Here is a 17,332-nt window from a genome sequence, read left to right as displayed (position 1 = left end):
AATAGAAACGAGATCAAAAGTATGCAATAAATTAAACCGAAATTATTAGATAAACATTAATTGTTCTCTGTAAAGCATGATTTTTGAACTAATCAAAGAATGAACCATCAAAACTTTGAGAAATATTCAATGTTTAACCTAATAATAAATACCTAATACTATCACAATAAAACTATGAAGCAATTACGAGAATAATAAAAACATTGAAAAATCTTATTCCGGCTTCCTCAACCAATCTAACAGAGATTTAGCCAACATTCATAGCCAGAACAATAAAGTGCAAATAAAATAAAGAAAACATGGAAAGAAAAAGTAGATATGAGAGAAATATATTCTTTATTGCTTCTCAATTTTGAAATTGGTAGAGCCTCCTTGCAACTTTCGTAAAACTAAAAAATAGAAAATAAAAATCTAAAACTAAAAGAATAGAAAAAGAAAAGTTGATCTCCAAGGAGATGAGAGATGAGATACTCTTTAGTCTGGTCTCCTATTTATAGAGATCAAATTAGGATTTCAGAAGAAGTCCTATTTTAATAAAAATGTCTTTTAGTTGCCAAGCTTCAGTACAAATTTCGAGGTTTGACTTTCTTCGTTGATTACAGTGCCACCGTTGACCAAGGCGCTGCGGTAAAATTTAGCTCAATTGTCTTGAATTTTAGTCTATGGTCTTGTTTTAGATCCTAGATCACAATAGTAACTTCGATTTTTTTTTATTCGTCTTGAAACTTTGCGAATATTTCCTAGTACACGTAAATAATAATAATTAGTTCCGAAATACATAATTAAATTAAAATCAATGATAAATATGGACTAACCATGTATTATGTCTAATGAGGGGATTTAATATGTAATTTATCCGTAAAGTTCATATAATAAGGATTCTAGAAATGACTTTCTAGACCCTGATCATCATTTAACCTAATTAATTTCCTAACATCCTAGGGTTAAGAATGTTTACGCTCACAAGTTCTAGAGAATTTTATAACTTGGGCAAAGTTGTCAAAGTCCTTTGAACTTGATCTACTTACATTGACCCCTTTAAAATTGGGGATGGACTTGGAGGACATGAGGGTAATCTACCTTGGCTTAATTCTAACAAGATGACGTTAGACTAGTAATTGCACTCATGTGGGAACTGATTTTATTCTTTAGTAAATATTTCTGATGACATGATCCTTGATCTCTCTCATCTGACAAATAAACAAATGAAAATCAAGGATGTTCTAAAAGAGGTTGAAGTTGAGGTTTTTCAGAGACAAAATCAGGGCCTGGGTTTATTGGAAACGTCATTTAGGAGAATTTATGTTAGTTTCTGTTGAAGACTGAGGTCAAGGGGTATATTATCAAATTACAAACAATGGGATATCTTAAATTTTCACCAAAATGAGGAGGGCTGTGTCCATGTCACTCCACATCCCACCAATCAATCGATTCCAAAATATTCTCTCTCTGTCTCTTTCTTTCATGATTCTTTGAAGGTATATTAACAGACTAACAGACTATAACAGACCAACAGTTTCGTAGAAGTCAGAGAAAGATCAAATCATCCAATCTTACAATCATTAGAGATACACATACACATATCACCAATGGAGAAATCTTCTTCATCTTCAACCTCAAAACCATCTTCAGTGATTCCTTACTCGACCCAGAATCTAAAAGATCTGTACAAAGTAGGCACAGAACTAGGCATAGGTCAGTCTGGAACAACATATCTCTGCACAGAAATATCAACAGGTACCCAATATGCCTGCAAATCCATCTTCAAGAGAACACTTCTCAGCCAAAAAGATTATGAAAATGTGTGGAATGAAATCAAGATAATGCACCATTTGTCTGACCACCCAAATGTGGTTAGAATCAGAGGTACCTATGAGGATTCTGATTCTGTCCACTTGGTTATGGAGCTTTGCTCGGGCGGTGAGCTTTTCCATCGAATTGAGAAGAAGGGACGTTATCCAGAGAGGAAAGCTGCCCAAATCATCAAGACAATTGTTGAGGTTGTGGAGAATTGTCACTCTCTTGGAGTCATCCATAGAGATCTCAAGCTTGAGAACTTCTTGTTCTCTAGCATTGATGAGGATGCCGCTCTCAAAGCCATCGATTTCGGCTCGTCTGTGTTTTACAAACCAGGTTGGTTGATGAGTCTCTTCCATTTTTCTCTGTTTTTAGTTCTTGATTTTACATTCTGTTGAATTCTTTTTTTTTAAATCTTTTTGGTTTTGATGTGGTTAAGTTTTCATAATATTTTTGTTGGAATTGGTTTTTGTTCATTTGGGTTGCTGATGCTTCTGACTCTTTGAATGGGGAGGTTTAGTGGGTAGAATCTTGAATCATAACAGTACTAAATTCGCAATTGATTTCAATGATTTGTTTATATTGGCTCCCATCATCTGTTAATTCTTGTTTCTTGCGTTGCGTTCTTTGATTACTTTGGAGTTTTTAGTGAAAATCTTTTAGCAGGAATTGAGATTATTTTTTATGAGTTGACATTAGTTGAGTTCTGTTTTGGAGGAAATAGGATTGGTGATGCTTGAGATCTTGGTTTCCAAATTTAGAAGTTTAGTGCATTGAGTCTTGAATAAGAGTGTTATTTAGTGCACATGTAGGAAATGATTATGTTAACAAGTGACCGAAAGATTGGTATATGCTGGCTCATTTTATCACACAGAGGTTATCTAAAGGGGCTCTTTTTCGAAGACTTTGTGAGGAGATGGGAGCGGGTCTGTAATCTTTCCGTGTAATTGTGTTTTGTTGTTCTTTTGTCGTTCCTAGTTTGTTTATGTTGTTTTTCTGTGGACATCTCAACCATTCTTTCTCTAAATAAAGTTCAGTTATAAAAAAGGAAAAATGCATTTGAGATATCAAGACCCTATGACCTTATCAAGCCATCTGAATGCAAAATCTTTGAACCCATAGAAAAGAAGTTGTGTTTTATCTTCAAAGTTTATAAATGCATGTACCCCATATTTTCTTCAAAAACACGTCCATTTCTTTCTTTCTTTTTGAAATGGCTTAACTAATGGCTGAAAGAAATAATCTTCAAAGAGTCCCTCCTGGCTTAAAGGACCTTCCTAGATGCCTCCAAAGAACCCCAAAGAAGAAAGAACTCAAAGAAATAACACTACAAATGATCCATGAATAACAATACAAATGCCACTCAATTTCCCTGCTTTTCCTAATTGTGAATAATTCCCTTCTACTTATCAAATGATCTATGATTAGTATATTATTTGCAAATCCCACCCACACAAAGAAACCTACCTTGGTAGTAACCCATAGAATCCAAATAACTAATGTCGGGAATGAGGCTTGCCCAATTGAAACAATGTCTCAGTACTTGTGACCCATCAACTCTACTAGGTAATTGGCCCAGTTTCGAAGTCCCAATCACTAATTTTTCTTTCAAAATCTTCTTGAACTTGGATCAAATGGATTTAATATTTATAATTTCAGTACCTCCCAACTAAGAATTCTATCACGAGCTAAAAAAAATAGAAATCAAAATGGACTTTGCCAGATCCTTCTACTTTCTAAAACTAAGAGTGGGAGCAACTAACAACACAATTTATGTGAACACTAATTAAAACTTTCCAAGAATTGTGATTTGGGATTAATATTAGGTTGCCCACTACACTATTATGTTGCTAACTTCCAACTGATATATAGGTTGATAAAGATACCTTCATATTCTAGAAAATTGGCATGCTGTATTTCTTATGTTTCCTCTAGCATTTGTTAGAACTAATTTTCCCTTTTTTCTCCCTTTTAGGGGACACTTTCTCTGATGCAGTTGGAAGTCCCTATTACATTGCACCGGAAGTGTTGCAAAAGCATTATGGACCTGAATCCGATGTATGGAGTGCAGGAGTTATCTTATACGTTTTACTAAGTGGTGTACGACCTTTCCAGGAAGGTAGTTCATCCCTTAAACCAAATACCGATAATTCTCTACACATACAAGTATTTAAGAATATTACTACTTTTTATCCATGCTATGTACTTTTAGCAACTTTTTATTGGATCACTTGTTAACAGAAGGAAAAGATTTGGAGATACGGATTTTAGAAGAGAAGATAGATTTTGAGTCTAAACCATGGACTAAAATCTCAGAAAATGCCAAAGATCTGACACGAAAAATGCTTGAAAGGAATCCAAAGGAAAGACTAACTGCTCATGAAGTTCTGTGTGAGTGATCTTAGTTTTATCATTATTAAGCCAAGCACATATTTTAGATTTTATTAGAAAAGAAAGGAAAAAAATCTGTCCCTAGAATGGTTATGCCCTTCGATTCTTCCTTGTGATTGTGATAGTGAAGTGGGTTTCTATACTAACAGGTCACCCATGGATTGTGGATGATGGAGTTCCCCCAGATAAGCTTCTAGAATCTGCTGTCTTATCACGCCTCAAGCATTTCTCTACGATGAATAAATTCAAGAAGATTGTTCTAAGGGTAAGCTTTTATCAATTTCTTCTTTAATAATAACACTTCATCTATTTGAAGCACACATCGATCCCAATTTGTAGAGTTTTGAAGACTTTTGCCTTATATTTTGTTCTGTCTGCATTAATTTTCTTTTGGATATTCAATGTCCTTGTTTCCTAATATATATACATATCAAGAATTTTGTTTCATTTTCATTTTGTTTTTCTGTTCATTAATTGCTTGCCATAACAATGTCATTTTGCAGCTTATTGCAATAATCCTGAAGGAGGAAGAAATAGCCGGTTTGAAAGAGTTATTCAAAATGATTGACACAGACAACAGTAAAACAATAACGTCTGATGAACTAAAAGAGGGCTTGAGGAAAGTGGGCTCTGAGCTCAATGATCCTGAGATCAAGATTCTTATGGATGGAGTAAGTAAATGTTGGCAAAACTAAAATTATATAGATAATGGGTTTCTATATAAACAAAAACAATAAAGACATACATTTCTCTTTATAACTGTGGCCTAGTTGAATGAAATCTTACATGGGGCAGTTTTGGCAGGCTGATATCAACAACAGCGGAACCATAGAGTGCGATGAATTTCTTGCTGCTACTTTGCACTTGAACAAGGTGGAGAGAGAGGAAAACTTAAAGTCAGCCTTTTCTGTTTTCGACATATACAACAATGGTTACACAACCATTTATGACATTCGACAAATTTGCAGACCGTTTTGTCAAAGTGACGTTTACCTGGATGAAATGTTCAGAGAAATTGATCCAAATTATGTAAGTTCCCCTCCACCTTGGAGAAAAAAAAAAATAAAGAAAGAAAGAGGAAGGAAAAAAATGTCTTAGTATGTGAGAATTTAATATTAGATTTCCATTTTTTTATTGGTTGTTGAATTTAATATTATGTTCATGTTTGGATGTCTATAGAAAGGATAACACTAACAATGAAGTATGCTGAAATAGGTGGTCTGTACATTTTCTTTTGAACAATTCGTAAAGCTGATTTTGAAATGTTACGATGAGCTTGACATCCCTACAAAAAAGGATGAAATACACCATTTATCCCAAAGTATCAGGTATCAACGCCATGTTCAAAACTCTGGAAGTGCTTGTGGTGATGATGTTTGCGATATTCGCGAATGGCTTCCAAAATCTAAAATGGATCTTAAGTTGTGGAGACTTGTTGTTTTGCTTATCGGTTCTTATTTAACTCTGGGACAAGCTTATAAGGATGATGACCAGTTGAATCAAGCTCTTAAGGCTGTAGACTTAGCATGTGGTATCTATGGATCAATACCTCAACATCTTGATGATGCAGTATTTGATAAGTCCTCTTTGAGTCGTATTTTCTGGGCTAAAGCATGGTTACTTGTAGGGGATGTATATAATTATGAGCACCATAGACAACAGAAAAATATGAAATGCCATGATATTAATTGTAGATGCAAGAGTGATAGTAGACAGAGCAGTCCTATCGGTACAAGCAGTAGTAGTAGTAGTAGTAGTAGTAATAATGTGCCTCCATTAAGAACTTATGGCAGAAAGAAGAAATTGGCTACTGGTTTGACAAGAAATAATAAAATTTTCAAATTTCTGGAGGTGGATCCCATAGTTGGTGATTCAAAATATAATCTTTCAGTGGCCAAAAGCATTAGTAGTGGTGATAATGTGCCTCCATTAACAACTGATGGCAGAAAGAAGAATTTGGCTACTGGTTTGACAGAATATGATAAAATTTTCAAATTTCTGGAGGTGGGTCCCGTAGTTGGTGATTCAGAATATAATCTTTCAGTGGCCGAAAGCTGTTATGATGCCAAAAAGAAAGCATTGTTTAGATTTTCTACTGGTTCGACAGAACTGCAACAACAAGAGGCTGAATATTCTTATTTTCAACATGGTTGCTACCACAGGGATTATTGTTTGAAGTCTTTGGAAAAGGTCAAGCAAAATGCTTCTTTGGCTGAGACAAACTGGCAGAAGTCCAAAGAATTTTATGGCCCAAAGACGCATCCAGTGATGTACCTCACTATTCTTATGGAAGAGTCGTCTCTCTTAGAGAAACTCTCGGATTCTTTCCACTTAAACGAAGTATGTTCTCTTGAACTCATCTGTTCACTAATATTTTTTATATAAGTAAATGCAAATTGTGTTAAAATGTGGTTGAGATGACCAACAAACAAGTACATGAGACACAATAACATGAAGTCTTCAAAGAAGACACATTTAAACTCATCAAAAAACCTTTTAACATTATCATCTATTCACTAACTTAATTACAATTATGTGATCATGGATGATTGTATTTGACTCAAGTGAATATTCCAGATGCTGGAGTCTGCTCTATCTCGCCTACTTGAAGGTCGCCACGTACTTGGGGGGACAACCAAAGATTTTTCAGAGATGAACAGAAAGTTTTTGAAACAATTGCGGGATCTTCTGAACAGGATGTGTCGAGTAGCTCTATCTGGAAATACAAGCAAATCTTCTGTTATTGTTCCTCATTCAATTCCAACCAATACTAATAGGTCTGGAGATGTGGGGAAACTCAAGAAGCTTTACGAGATGTCGTTGAGGTCAATTGACTTGAGTCAGTTGAATGCTATGTATGAGTTGTGGAGTTCTTGATCACACAGACAGATTCTACACTGAATTCTCATCTCTGTTTTGTCTCAAGATTTTAAACAACAAACAGCAACAAATTTTATGAAGTTTTCAGGAAAGCAAGATGGATGTTGATAGTGAAATTGAAGGGAAATGCCATAATTATATTTGCATTTATAGGGTTGTTTACTTCTAGTAGGTGTGCCTTAATGATTAGGGTTGGTTTGTATAAGAGTCCCATCCAATTTTTTCTAGTTTACTTGGATGTTGGTCAATGTGGGTTTTCGGAGCCGAGTTAATTCCAAACCTCTTAGAGCAACTCTAACGCATGACCTATCCCACTACCCATCCCCTTTCAACTGCCATTTTTTGGGTCATGGGATTTTGATTACCAAAATAGGAAGCTCCACACATCTTCCCTATTTTTTGGAGGGAAAAAATTCAAACATTTAGCTGAAAATATTACAATTTCAAACTGATTCAAATCTGAGTCGAATTAAAAAATATTAGAATATTTATGGATAGCAATTTTTGGGTAGCACAATTGGAGTGCATAGCCCATGGATATCCATAGTGGTTACCATAGAAGTGTATAAGTATGGTTATCTCCCTTGGAGCTGCTCAAAGAACACCTGACTAATTCTTGGGTATGTGTAATTTCTAGGATAAATCCCTGGGAGTGGCTCCTAAGATGGGATTTGAACTCAAGACCTCCGCTTCCTAAGGAGTGGTCATGGCCATCTCACCAACCCTTAGATCGGCACATTTAGGAACAAGCCGCTTCACTATTGGTTTTCGTCAATCGATTTATGTGTTTATCATGAACTAGCTCAAAAAAAGAAAATCTAAAAATTCACAAATCAGACTCAATTTTGAAGAAACCTTTTCATTTTCATGACATGTGATTGCATATATTTTCAAGGTGGTGGCATGCCCTCCATGATTTGGGTGAATATTTGAGATATTTCACCTCAAATCCACCAACAAGAGTAATTGTCTGTGGAAAGGAATCTGATATTTATATTCAAGTTAAAAAATGAAAAACAATTTTAAATGTTTGATTAACGGTAAGTAGACAACACGAATTTGAGTCTCTCTGATAATTATAAGAACAATTACACTGAATTACAGGGTGTCAAAGAATAATTTACCCTGATTAAATTTTAATTTTAAAGAAATTTAATATGAATTTGTCTTACTTTAAGGTGGCTATGTGGTATTTGGACTTCAATTCACTTCATGTTTATTTTTGGAAAATGTATCTGCAATTTGGTTTTTATATATTCTCACTGTGGCTGCCCTTGGAGGGTTGCCTCATAAAGAATGAAAACAATCTTGAAAACCTTTGTTTTTCTAATGAAGCTTTTGTTAAAAAAAACAGAGGCAATTGAACCAATAACGAATTGAAAAAAAAGGCTAATCACACAGATTTTATGCAATTTCCTCAACATTGACACTATGTGAAAAAAGGGTAAGTTTGACATCAAGGTCTGTCAAATTTGACTAAATCCAAGCAAATTCATAAAATAAAATCTCCTTGATCTGTACACAAATTGATTCTTTTCATTCATGAAGATTCTCTGTTTCAACATCTTTAGCAACTTTAGCCATCTTTCCATTCATAGAGGTGAATTAAAGAATTCTGAACATATATATCAAAATAGAAGTAATGGACATGGTCACTATCACTCTCCACATCACCATACCAACTCAGGAAATGATTCTTGCTGCCTGGTGTCTAACATAATTGGCCACACTACCTTATAATATATATACCGAAATCGCTTCAACAATGCTTTTCAACCACCAGAAACAGGATTGGTTACGACTGCCTTTTTAATACAACAAGTGTTCCTGATGAATGCTGGTACCCTGACTCTTAAGCATCAAACCATGTCACACCAAATTTGGAAAATCTCTCAGATTCATTCTGATTACAAGGGTAATGAACAAATGAAGGTTGGAAATGGAGGCTCCTCTAAATTTTCTTCATCGTCAAAAATATTTATGATGGAAGAGATTTTACATGGTCCTTCAATTACTTGCAATTTACTATCTGTAAATCAATTTGCTTGAGAAAACAATGACTTTTTGAACTTCACCCTGATTTTTTCTGTATTAAGGATCGTCTAATGGAGAGAACTTCATTCCAAAGGCCGAGTAGAAATGGGCTTAATCAACTGACCATCAACCACATAGAGAATAAAGATTGCACGTTTGCAGGAGAATGAACAACAATAGATCGATGGCATCACCGACTTGGTCATGTAGCTATTCAATTGGTTTAACAAATTATTTCTAATAACCAACCCTGAATCCTATGTAATAAGGTCCAAGAGGTTTGCGAAGCTTGTCAGAAAGGAAAAAGTCATAAATTACCTTTTTTCTTGATCTTTCTCTAATTCTAGTGAGCCATTAATAAACTTGTTATTTTCTAACGTTTGGGGTAGGGCCCTGGTTTGTTCAATGGATGGACACAAGTATAATGTGGCTTTTGTGGATGAATTAAAAAAAATTCTTGGATCTTTCACTTGGTAAGGAAAAACGATGCCACTAACAACTTTGTTACATTAAAAAACTTGGTTGAAACCTATTTTGATCGAGAACTTAAATCTATTCAAACTGATTGGGGATGAGAGTATAAAAAACTAAACCCTTTCCTTGCCCAATGTGGTGTTGAACATCGCCTTTCGAGCCCACGTACGCATGAGCAAAATGGTTCCATAGAAAGGAAACACCGACAGATAGTTGAAACGGGGCGTACATTGTTGGCTCATAGTAGCATGCCTAAGCATTTTTGGCATGATGCATTCGAAGCCGCTGTCTTCCTGATCAATAGAATACCTTCTCCAGTTGCTGGAAATAGATAGCCCATGGAGAAACTCTATTCTAAAACCCCGGACTACAAGTTTTGAAGGATATTTAGTTGTGCCTACTATCCCTATTTGGGTCTATACAACCATCAAAAGATGGACTTTCGTTCCTTACGAGGTGTTTTCATGGGCTATAGCACTCGGCATTGTGGTTATAAATGGCTTAACTGGTCCAATGGAAAAATCATTATCTATCGTTACGTTATTTTTGACGAAAGTGTTTTCCCATTTGCAGATGTGTATCCTACTTCCTTCTCAAGATCCATCACAACAAACTATGTTGTACCTGCACAGCCTGTTGCCTTACATGGGTTCTTTAAGCAGCTCATTACATTGTGGACCTGCTGCTGAACCCATTACACCACCTAGCCAATTAACCACTATAACCCCACCCCATATGCCAACATCTGTAACTATTATTTCTCCTTCTCCAAACCATCACTTCCTCATTCTAATGATTCTCACATCCCATCATCACCCCTTCACCCTATAAGGTAAGATCACACAAATCAAGCAAAGGACAATAAATCAGATAAATAGCCGAAAATCATGCTTGTACAGCTAACAAATCACATCACATTAATTCTCTGAAACAGTCAACTTTGTACAACCTTACTCTTAGCTAGTTTCCTAGAATAGAGTTTGTAATTCCTGTATTTAAATGCACATGACTACCATGTAAAAGTCAATAAGAAGAGTTTTGTCATTTTACTCTGGAATAAAGATATTGTTCTTATTCAATTCTCATCATGGTATCAGAGCGGCCATCCTCTCAAGAGAATTCGATCCCCACCTTCCCCAACCCCACCCACAACCCATCCTCTCCAACAGATACTCCCTTGATTGCCCTAAATATTTCAGCCCAAATCAATGACAAACTCACTCCCTCCACCTTCCCACAGTGGCATGCTCAATTTGAAGCTTTTCTGATTGGGTACAATCTCCTCGACTATGTCACTGGAGATAAACCTTGCCCCCACCAAGCCAATACCCCCACATCATCTCTTTAGAAAACACATTGGGTAAGGCAAGATAAGCTCATTCTGAGTGCTATCCTTGCCTCCACCGCCACCACCATCACTCCTCTCATTTCCGCTGCCAAAACCTCTCAAGAAGCATGGAAAAAACTCAATACTCTCTATGCCAGCAAATCCCGAACCAGGGCAATGCAACTCAAAGAAGAACTCACTCTGATAAAAAGGGGCAACCAAAAAATACAAGAATACCTGCACATCGTAAAGTCACTTGCGGATGAAATCGCTGTCATTGATCATCCCATTTTTGACGATGACCTCACCTTATACATCCTCAATGGCCTAGGTTCTGATTATCGTGAAATCGCTGCTCCGATTAGGGCACGAGAGAAATCTCTCACCTTTGAGGAGCTCCATGATCTACTCGTGGGTCATGAGGCATATCTTCGTTGTCTTGAAACCCCCATGCAGCAGCTGCTTGCCACAACTAATTACACGAATCAACGCTCTAGTTCGTCTTCCTCAAATGGAAACAATGGTAACTCCTTTAGGAGTTCAACTAAGCAGCAAGTCACTAAAAGCTCTTCGGCCCAATCATGCTCAAACAATGGCCCGCGTGAGAACAAAAGAAACCAAAACACAGGCTGATCCAATGGACAGCGTAAGCTCCAGCCCAAATGTCAAATATGTGACCAGTTGGGCCACATTGCAAAACATTGTCCAAGAGTGACATTTTCTGAAGCCATCACAAATTGTGTCTCTAGTTCTCAACAGCAGGACACCAAGTAGCTCATTGACTCTGCAGCATCCCATAATATTACGGGTGACCTATCAAATCTACCAGTACACTCGGAATATGACGGGATGGATGAAGTGATAATAGGTGACGGTTCAGGTTTGTGTGTCTCACACATTGGCTCTTTGGTTTTTCAATCACCAACACGCACTTTTTACTTAAATGATACACTTTGTGTTCCAAGTATCCATATGAATTTAATTTCTATTCACCATTTTACCACTCAAAACAAAGTTTCTCTTGAATTTCACCCAAATTATTTTCTTGTCAAGGATCAGATCACGGGGGCGACTATACTCAAAGGTGCATGTGAAAACGGTGTTTATACCCTCCCGGATTCATTGGTGAATTCCACTTCAAAAATGGTTGCAAATGTGCACGAGTAGTCGATTGATGAGTGGCACAAGAGACTTGGACATCCATCACAAAAAATTGTCCATCATCTTATCAAATCTTTTTCTCTTCCAATAAAAAAAGACCAAGTGCCTCAAATTTGTACTTCTTGTTCTATGAATAAAGCACATCAACAACCATTTCGTTCAAATAGTTTAACAAGCAATGCACCTCTTGATATCATTTACACCGATGTTTGGGGTCACTCACGCACAATTGGTATTGATGGTTCAAAATATTACTTGATTCTCATTGATCACTTTACCAAATATATGTGGTTTTATCCTTTGACGAATAAATCTGGAGTAAGCACTATTTTTCCACAATTTAAACATCTTGTGGAATACCGTTTTCAACGAAAAATCAAATGTCTTTACTTTGACAATGGTGGAGAATTTGTGGCGCTGAAAAAATATTTATCTATCCATGGGATTAGCTACTATATGACTGCCCCCCATACCCCTCAACAAAATGGGGTTTGCGAACATCGTCATAGACATCTTGTTGAAACAGGTCTAACACTATTACAAGATGCCTCTTTACCTCCATCTTATTGGCCTCATGCTTTCCAAACAGCTATTTACCTCATTAACCGACAGCCAACACCATTGTTGAACAACAAGTCACCATTTCAAGCCTTATTTCAACAAAATCCAAACTATTTCAAGTTAAGAAAGTTTGGTTGTCTGTGTTTTCCTCTAACCCGGCCCTACAACTCAAATAAGCTTAAGTCCGAGTCAATCCCGTGTCTATTTGTGGGCTACTCTCAAACCCAAAACGCATACAAGTCTCTCGACCTCTCCACAAACCGCATGTTTCTCTCAAGGCACGTCCTCTTTGACGTAACCAAAAGTCCCATCGCGAAACCAGAGTCCAGCACACCGTCCAAGTCTCCTGCTTTGCCCATCTCGGTGCAACCTATACCACGACCACCACTAGTGCAGTCCGAGAGCATGCCGTCTTCCACTGCACCCTCAGGTATTTCTCCTAATTTCTCCTATCATAATTACCCCAATTTGAATTCCATTTCCTCAATCGCACCACACGAGTCACACATGAATGAGTCCACGCATTTCATGGTCTTACCCACTACAGATACGCACAACCCAAATGCTGAAATCCATGAGCCAGCAACCAATAACCCACCAACTGAACCAACCCGAACCCGTACCATGACCACACGCTCCATGAATAATATCCACAAGCCTAAACAATTTAACTCAGTCACAAAACACCCAATTCAACCAACCATTGAGCCAACTTGTGTGAAACAAACACTCAGTAATCCAAAATGGAGGATTGCAATGTCTGAAGAACTCACAGCATTGATGAGGCATGCTACATGGGAACTAGTTCCCCCCACCCACACACTGTAAACCAATGGGTTGTAAATGGGTATTTCGTGTGAAGAGAAAATATGATGGGTCTATTGATCGCTTCAAAGCTAAACTTGTTGCAAAAGGGTACAACCAACGCCTGGGTTTGGACTACAAGGAGACGTTTAGTCTTGTTGTGAAACTTGCTACAATAAGAACTGTCTTGACTATTACTGTCATGCAAGGGTGGATTCTAAGACAACTCGACGTCAATAATGCATTTTTACATGGACTGTTGACTGAAGACGTATACATTGTACAACCTCCGGGATTTAAAGATATGCACAAACCAAACCATGTCTGCCGTCTATGCAAGGCCATTTATGGCCTAAAACAGGCACCAAAAGCCTGGTATTCAGCTCTTAGACATACTATAATGAAGCTTGGGTTTGTCAATTCAAAAGCTGATTCTTCACTCTTCATATATAAAACCAGCTCTGTCACATGTTTTTTGCTAGTTTATGTGGATGACTTGGTCATAAGCGGCAGTGATAATCACTTTGTGGCCTCAGTAATTGAAAAACTTGGCAATTGTTTTTCTCTAAAAGGCATGGGACACCTCCATTTCTTTTTAGGAATGGAAGTCATAACTACAAAATCTGGACTTTTCTTGTCTCAACATAAATACATTAGAGAAGTTCTATCCAAACACAATATGCTGGGTACAAAAGATGTGTCAACACCATTATCCACAACCACAGCCCTCAAACTTATTGATGGAACAAGCTCAGTAGACATCACCGAATTCAGGAGTGTCATAGGTGCTCTTCAATGCTTATCTCTTACAAGGCCAGATATCTCGTTTGCAGTGAATAAACTATCTCAGTTCATGCATAAACCCACTACAACTCATTGGACAGCTACAAAAGGCTCCTACATTACTTGAAACAAATGATTTTTCATGGGATTTGATGAGTGGGTTTTATACCTACGAATTAACCACTTTTAAATATAATATTTTGTTAATTTTATAATCTTTTAGTTATTTTTATTTAAGTTTAGTTTGTTTTATATTTTTTATGTGATTCTATGTTTTTATTTGGTTTTTATGCTTATTTTGTAGTTTAGGAATAGTATGGAACATTAGGATATTTGGTCCAAATTGGCTCACTCTCGGAAGAAGGAAGCTAAGCATACAAGCTAAAAAGTTTCAAGCCACAACTTGATAGAAAACGAGGCCGTGGCGGGAATTCAAGAATTGCACAACAAAAATATTAAAGTACAAGCCGCGGCATTATATGTTTTGAGGCCATGGCCTGCTTACGTTTTCAGCATTACATGTTAATTTTTGGGATCGAATTAGAGACGGATTTTGAGACTCTTAAACCCTAATGACTTCATACCTATAAATAAAAAAGATTAAGCCTTATTGTGTGAGAGAAGTTTTGGATTTTTCTTGGAGGCAGAAGATTGCAAAGAAGGACGGGAATTGAAGATCGACTCTTGATTTTTATCTTCCTTAACTTTAATTCTTCTCTTAACTTTGTAATCTAAGAATGGCTGAATACTTTTGTGATTTTATTTTCTTTTTCCATGATGAACTAATTTCTATTCTAGAGGTATAATGGAACCCATTCATGATATTTGATTAATTTTTTATCTTTCTTCTTTGATTACTTCCACATGTGATGGTTTATTATATGCTATGTTTAATGCGATTTAATTAACTGGCCATTGATTGAATTGATTTGGTGAACCTTAATAATATCAGCAGAGTTATTTTGTGTTCATGACCTAGATAGAATAACATATGCTAATTTGAGATAGGCATATACTCACGTTGCGTGTGCATCCCTTATGAAAGCTTATTCTTAATGAATTTTTCTTGATTTAATTCTCATAAGCATATAGGGAGTTAGTCTAGAAGGATATTTTTACATGTCCATTGGAAGAGGCTTGTAGAGAATTTAGTGTTCTTGGATGACAATCATAGTGGATTAATTTATCATAGAAGGAAAGAGAATTTAATCAAGTGGATTTTTTTGGGGAAATTATAAACCTAGGTTTCATCACTCATTGATTTTAAATCTGTAAATTTATTCTCTGCATTATTTCCTTGTTTATTATTAAATCTTTCTTTTACTTTTGTTTGGATAAAATTAAAGTGAGATAAATTGGTAATTAGCAATAGATTGGTATTTAGTCTCTGTGTGAACTATACTTTCTTGTCACTTTATTACTTGTTTCGATACGTATACTTGCGTGAGTAAATTTAGACAAGTTTTTGGCGTCGCTGCCGGGGACTAATTTATTAATCTTTTTGTTAATATTAATTCAATCATATTTGATTTTAGACTAAATTTTTCTTTGTTTTGTAGGTGTTTGGCTAGTGTATGCGTAGTATAGGAAATTCAAAGCTTGTTCCTTTTGATCTTGAGATCAAGAAAAACTTGTCGAAGAAATAGAAAGAATAAGCGAGAAGCTTCTCAACACCATACCATGGCCAGTCAAAATAATGGTAATGAAGGTCCTAAGTCTATGCGGGACTATGCTGTTCCATTGGTGGATGGGATTCACACTAGTATTCGTCGTCTAGTGGTCCAAGCTAATAACTTTGAGCTCAAGCCGGCTACTATTCAAATGGTACAAGCATATCAATTTGGGGGTTCACATGTCGAAGACGCCAATGCACATTTAGCTAATTTTTTGGAGATGTGTTATTTTCAAGTATAATGGTGTTGATGATGACGCCATACGGTTGTGAATATTTCTATTCTAATTGAGGGACATGGCGAATAATTGGCTGAACTCATTACCAAGGGAGTCTATCACCACTTGGGAGGACTTGGTGAAAAAGTTCCTCGTTAGATATTTTTCATTGTCAAAAATTACAAAGTTGAGGAATGATATCACTACTTTTGTATAGTTGGACAGTGAATCTCTCTATGAAGCCTGGGAAAGGTATAAAGATCTACTTAGGAGATGTCTTCATCATGCTTTACCGAATTGGTTGATCATCCAAATTTTTACAATGGGTTGGTTGGATCTATTAGAACGAGTGTTGATGCTACAGTAGGTGGATCTCTTATGGCAAAGACATTTGAGGATGGGTATAATTTATTAGAGGAGATGGCCTCTAACAACTTCTAATACTATACAGAGAAGATGAATCCAAGAAGAACAGCAAGAGTGCATGAATTAGATGTTTTTACTGTTTTAACAGCTCAAGTGGCATTGTTATCTAAGAAATTTGATTCATTTATAGTTCATGCCATTCAAACTCCTACCGTTATATGCGAGATTTGTGGAGACAATCATTCAGGAGATATATGCTCTAATAATCCAGAGTCTTTCAATTTTATTGGTAATAGGCAGAATAATCCATACTCTAACTATTACAATCCGGGCTGGAAAAATCATCCGAACTTCTCTTGGAGTAACAACAATCAAGTTGAGGCCTCTTCATCTGCAAAGCCCATGTTTCAATCAGGTTATCATCCTCAAGATCCTCCTAGAGAAAAGAAGCCTTCTTTGGAAGATATAATACAGTAGATGGGAACCAATACTAATCAATTCATGACAAACACTAATCAGTTCATGACAGATACTAAGAAGTTCATGTCAGAGACTAGAACTCAACTCCATAGCCAAACAACTTCTATCAGGAATATGAAAATTCATTTGGGTCAACTTACTTCAACAATTAACGATCGTCCTCAATGAACTTTGCCTAGCAATATAGAGACTAATCCGAAAAGAGATGGTAAGGAGCACTGCAATGCTATTATATTGAAGAGTTGAAAAAAGTTGAATGATGTTGTCAAGGAACCAAGGGAACCAGATGTTTTAGTGGCAGAAGAAATAGTTTCTAAAGAAAATGGTGAACAAGAGAAAGAAGATACAAACCAGGAGCACAAAAAGCCGAGCTTAGAAAATATT

The 17,332-nt window shown here is 36.4% G+C and overlaps 1 protein-coding gene and 2 non-coding genes across 3 annotated transcripts; 2 read left to right on the top strand and 1 right to left on the bottom strand.

The window, feature by feature from the left end:
* The first annotated feature begins 1,589 nt into the window (after positions 1–1,589).
* LOC147401713 (calcium-dependent protein kinase 10-like) lies at positions 1,590–7,124 on the top strand. Its single transcript, XM_086444436.1, has 8 exons — positions 1,590–2,133; positions 3,773–3,919; positions 4,039–4,188; positions 4,338–4,453; positions 4,692–4,859; positions 4,993–5,217; positions 5,404–6,528; positions 6,766–7,124. Exons 1-8 carry the CDS (start codon positions 1,590–1,592, stop codon positions 7,063–7,065), a joined length of 2,775 nt encoding a protein of 924 aa, XP_086300562.1. The 3' UTR covers positions 7,066–7,124.
* A 4,064-nt stretch (positions 7,125–11,188) lies between these two features.
* Positions 11,189–11,327, top strand: LOC147401712 (small nucleolar RNA Z247). The gene has a single exon (XR_015178980.1). It is a non-coding gene; the product is annotated as a small nucleolar RNA Z247 (small nucleolar RNA).
* Positions 11,328–16,286: 4,959 nt separating this feature from the next.
* Positions 16,287–16,393, bottom strand: LOC147401711 (small nucleolar RNA R71). The gene has a single exon (XR_015178977.1). It is a non-coding gene; the product is annotated as a small nucleolar RNA R71 (small nucleolar RNA).
* Between the last annotated feature and the right edge of the window lie 939 nt (positions 16,394–17,332).

The sequence above is a fragment of the Akebia trifoliata genome, chromosome 5 (assembly GCF_017979445.1).
Source record: "Akebia trifoliata isolate Shusen 1 chromosome 5, ASM1797944v1, whole genome shotgun sequence".
Taxonomy (NCBI): Eukaryota; Viridiplantae; Streptophyta; class Magnoliopsida; order Ranunculales; family Lardizabalaceae; genus Akebia; species Akebia trifoliata.
The sequence above is the reverse complement of the archived record's forward strand: the minus strand, read 5'-3'. Positions and strand labels throughout refer to the sequence as shown.

Excerpts from the sequence above, each read along its gene's own strand:
- LOC147401713 (XM_086444436.1), top strand. The coding sequence starts at position 1,590 with ATGGAGAAATCTTCTTCATCTTCAACCTCAAAACCATCTTCAGTGATT. Across the intron at positions 4,454-4,691 it reads TCAAGAAGATTGTTCTAAGG|CTTATTGCAATAATCCTGAA; the intron begins GTAAGCTTTTAT and ends GTCATTTTGCAG. Across the intron at positions 5,218-5,403 it reads GAGAAATTGATCCAAATTAT|GTGGTCTGTACATTTTCTTT; the intron begins GTAAGTTCCCCT and ends ATGCTGAAATAG.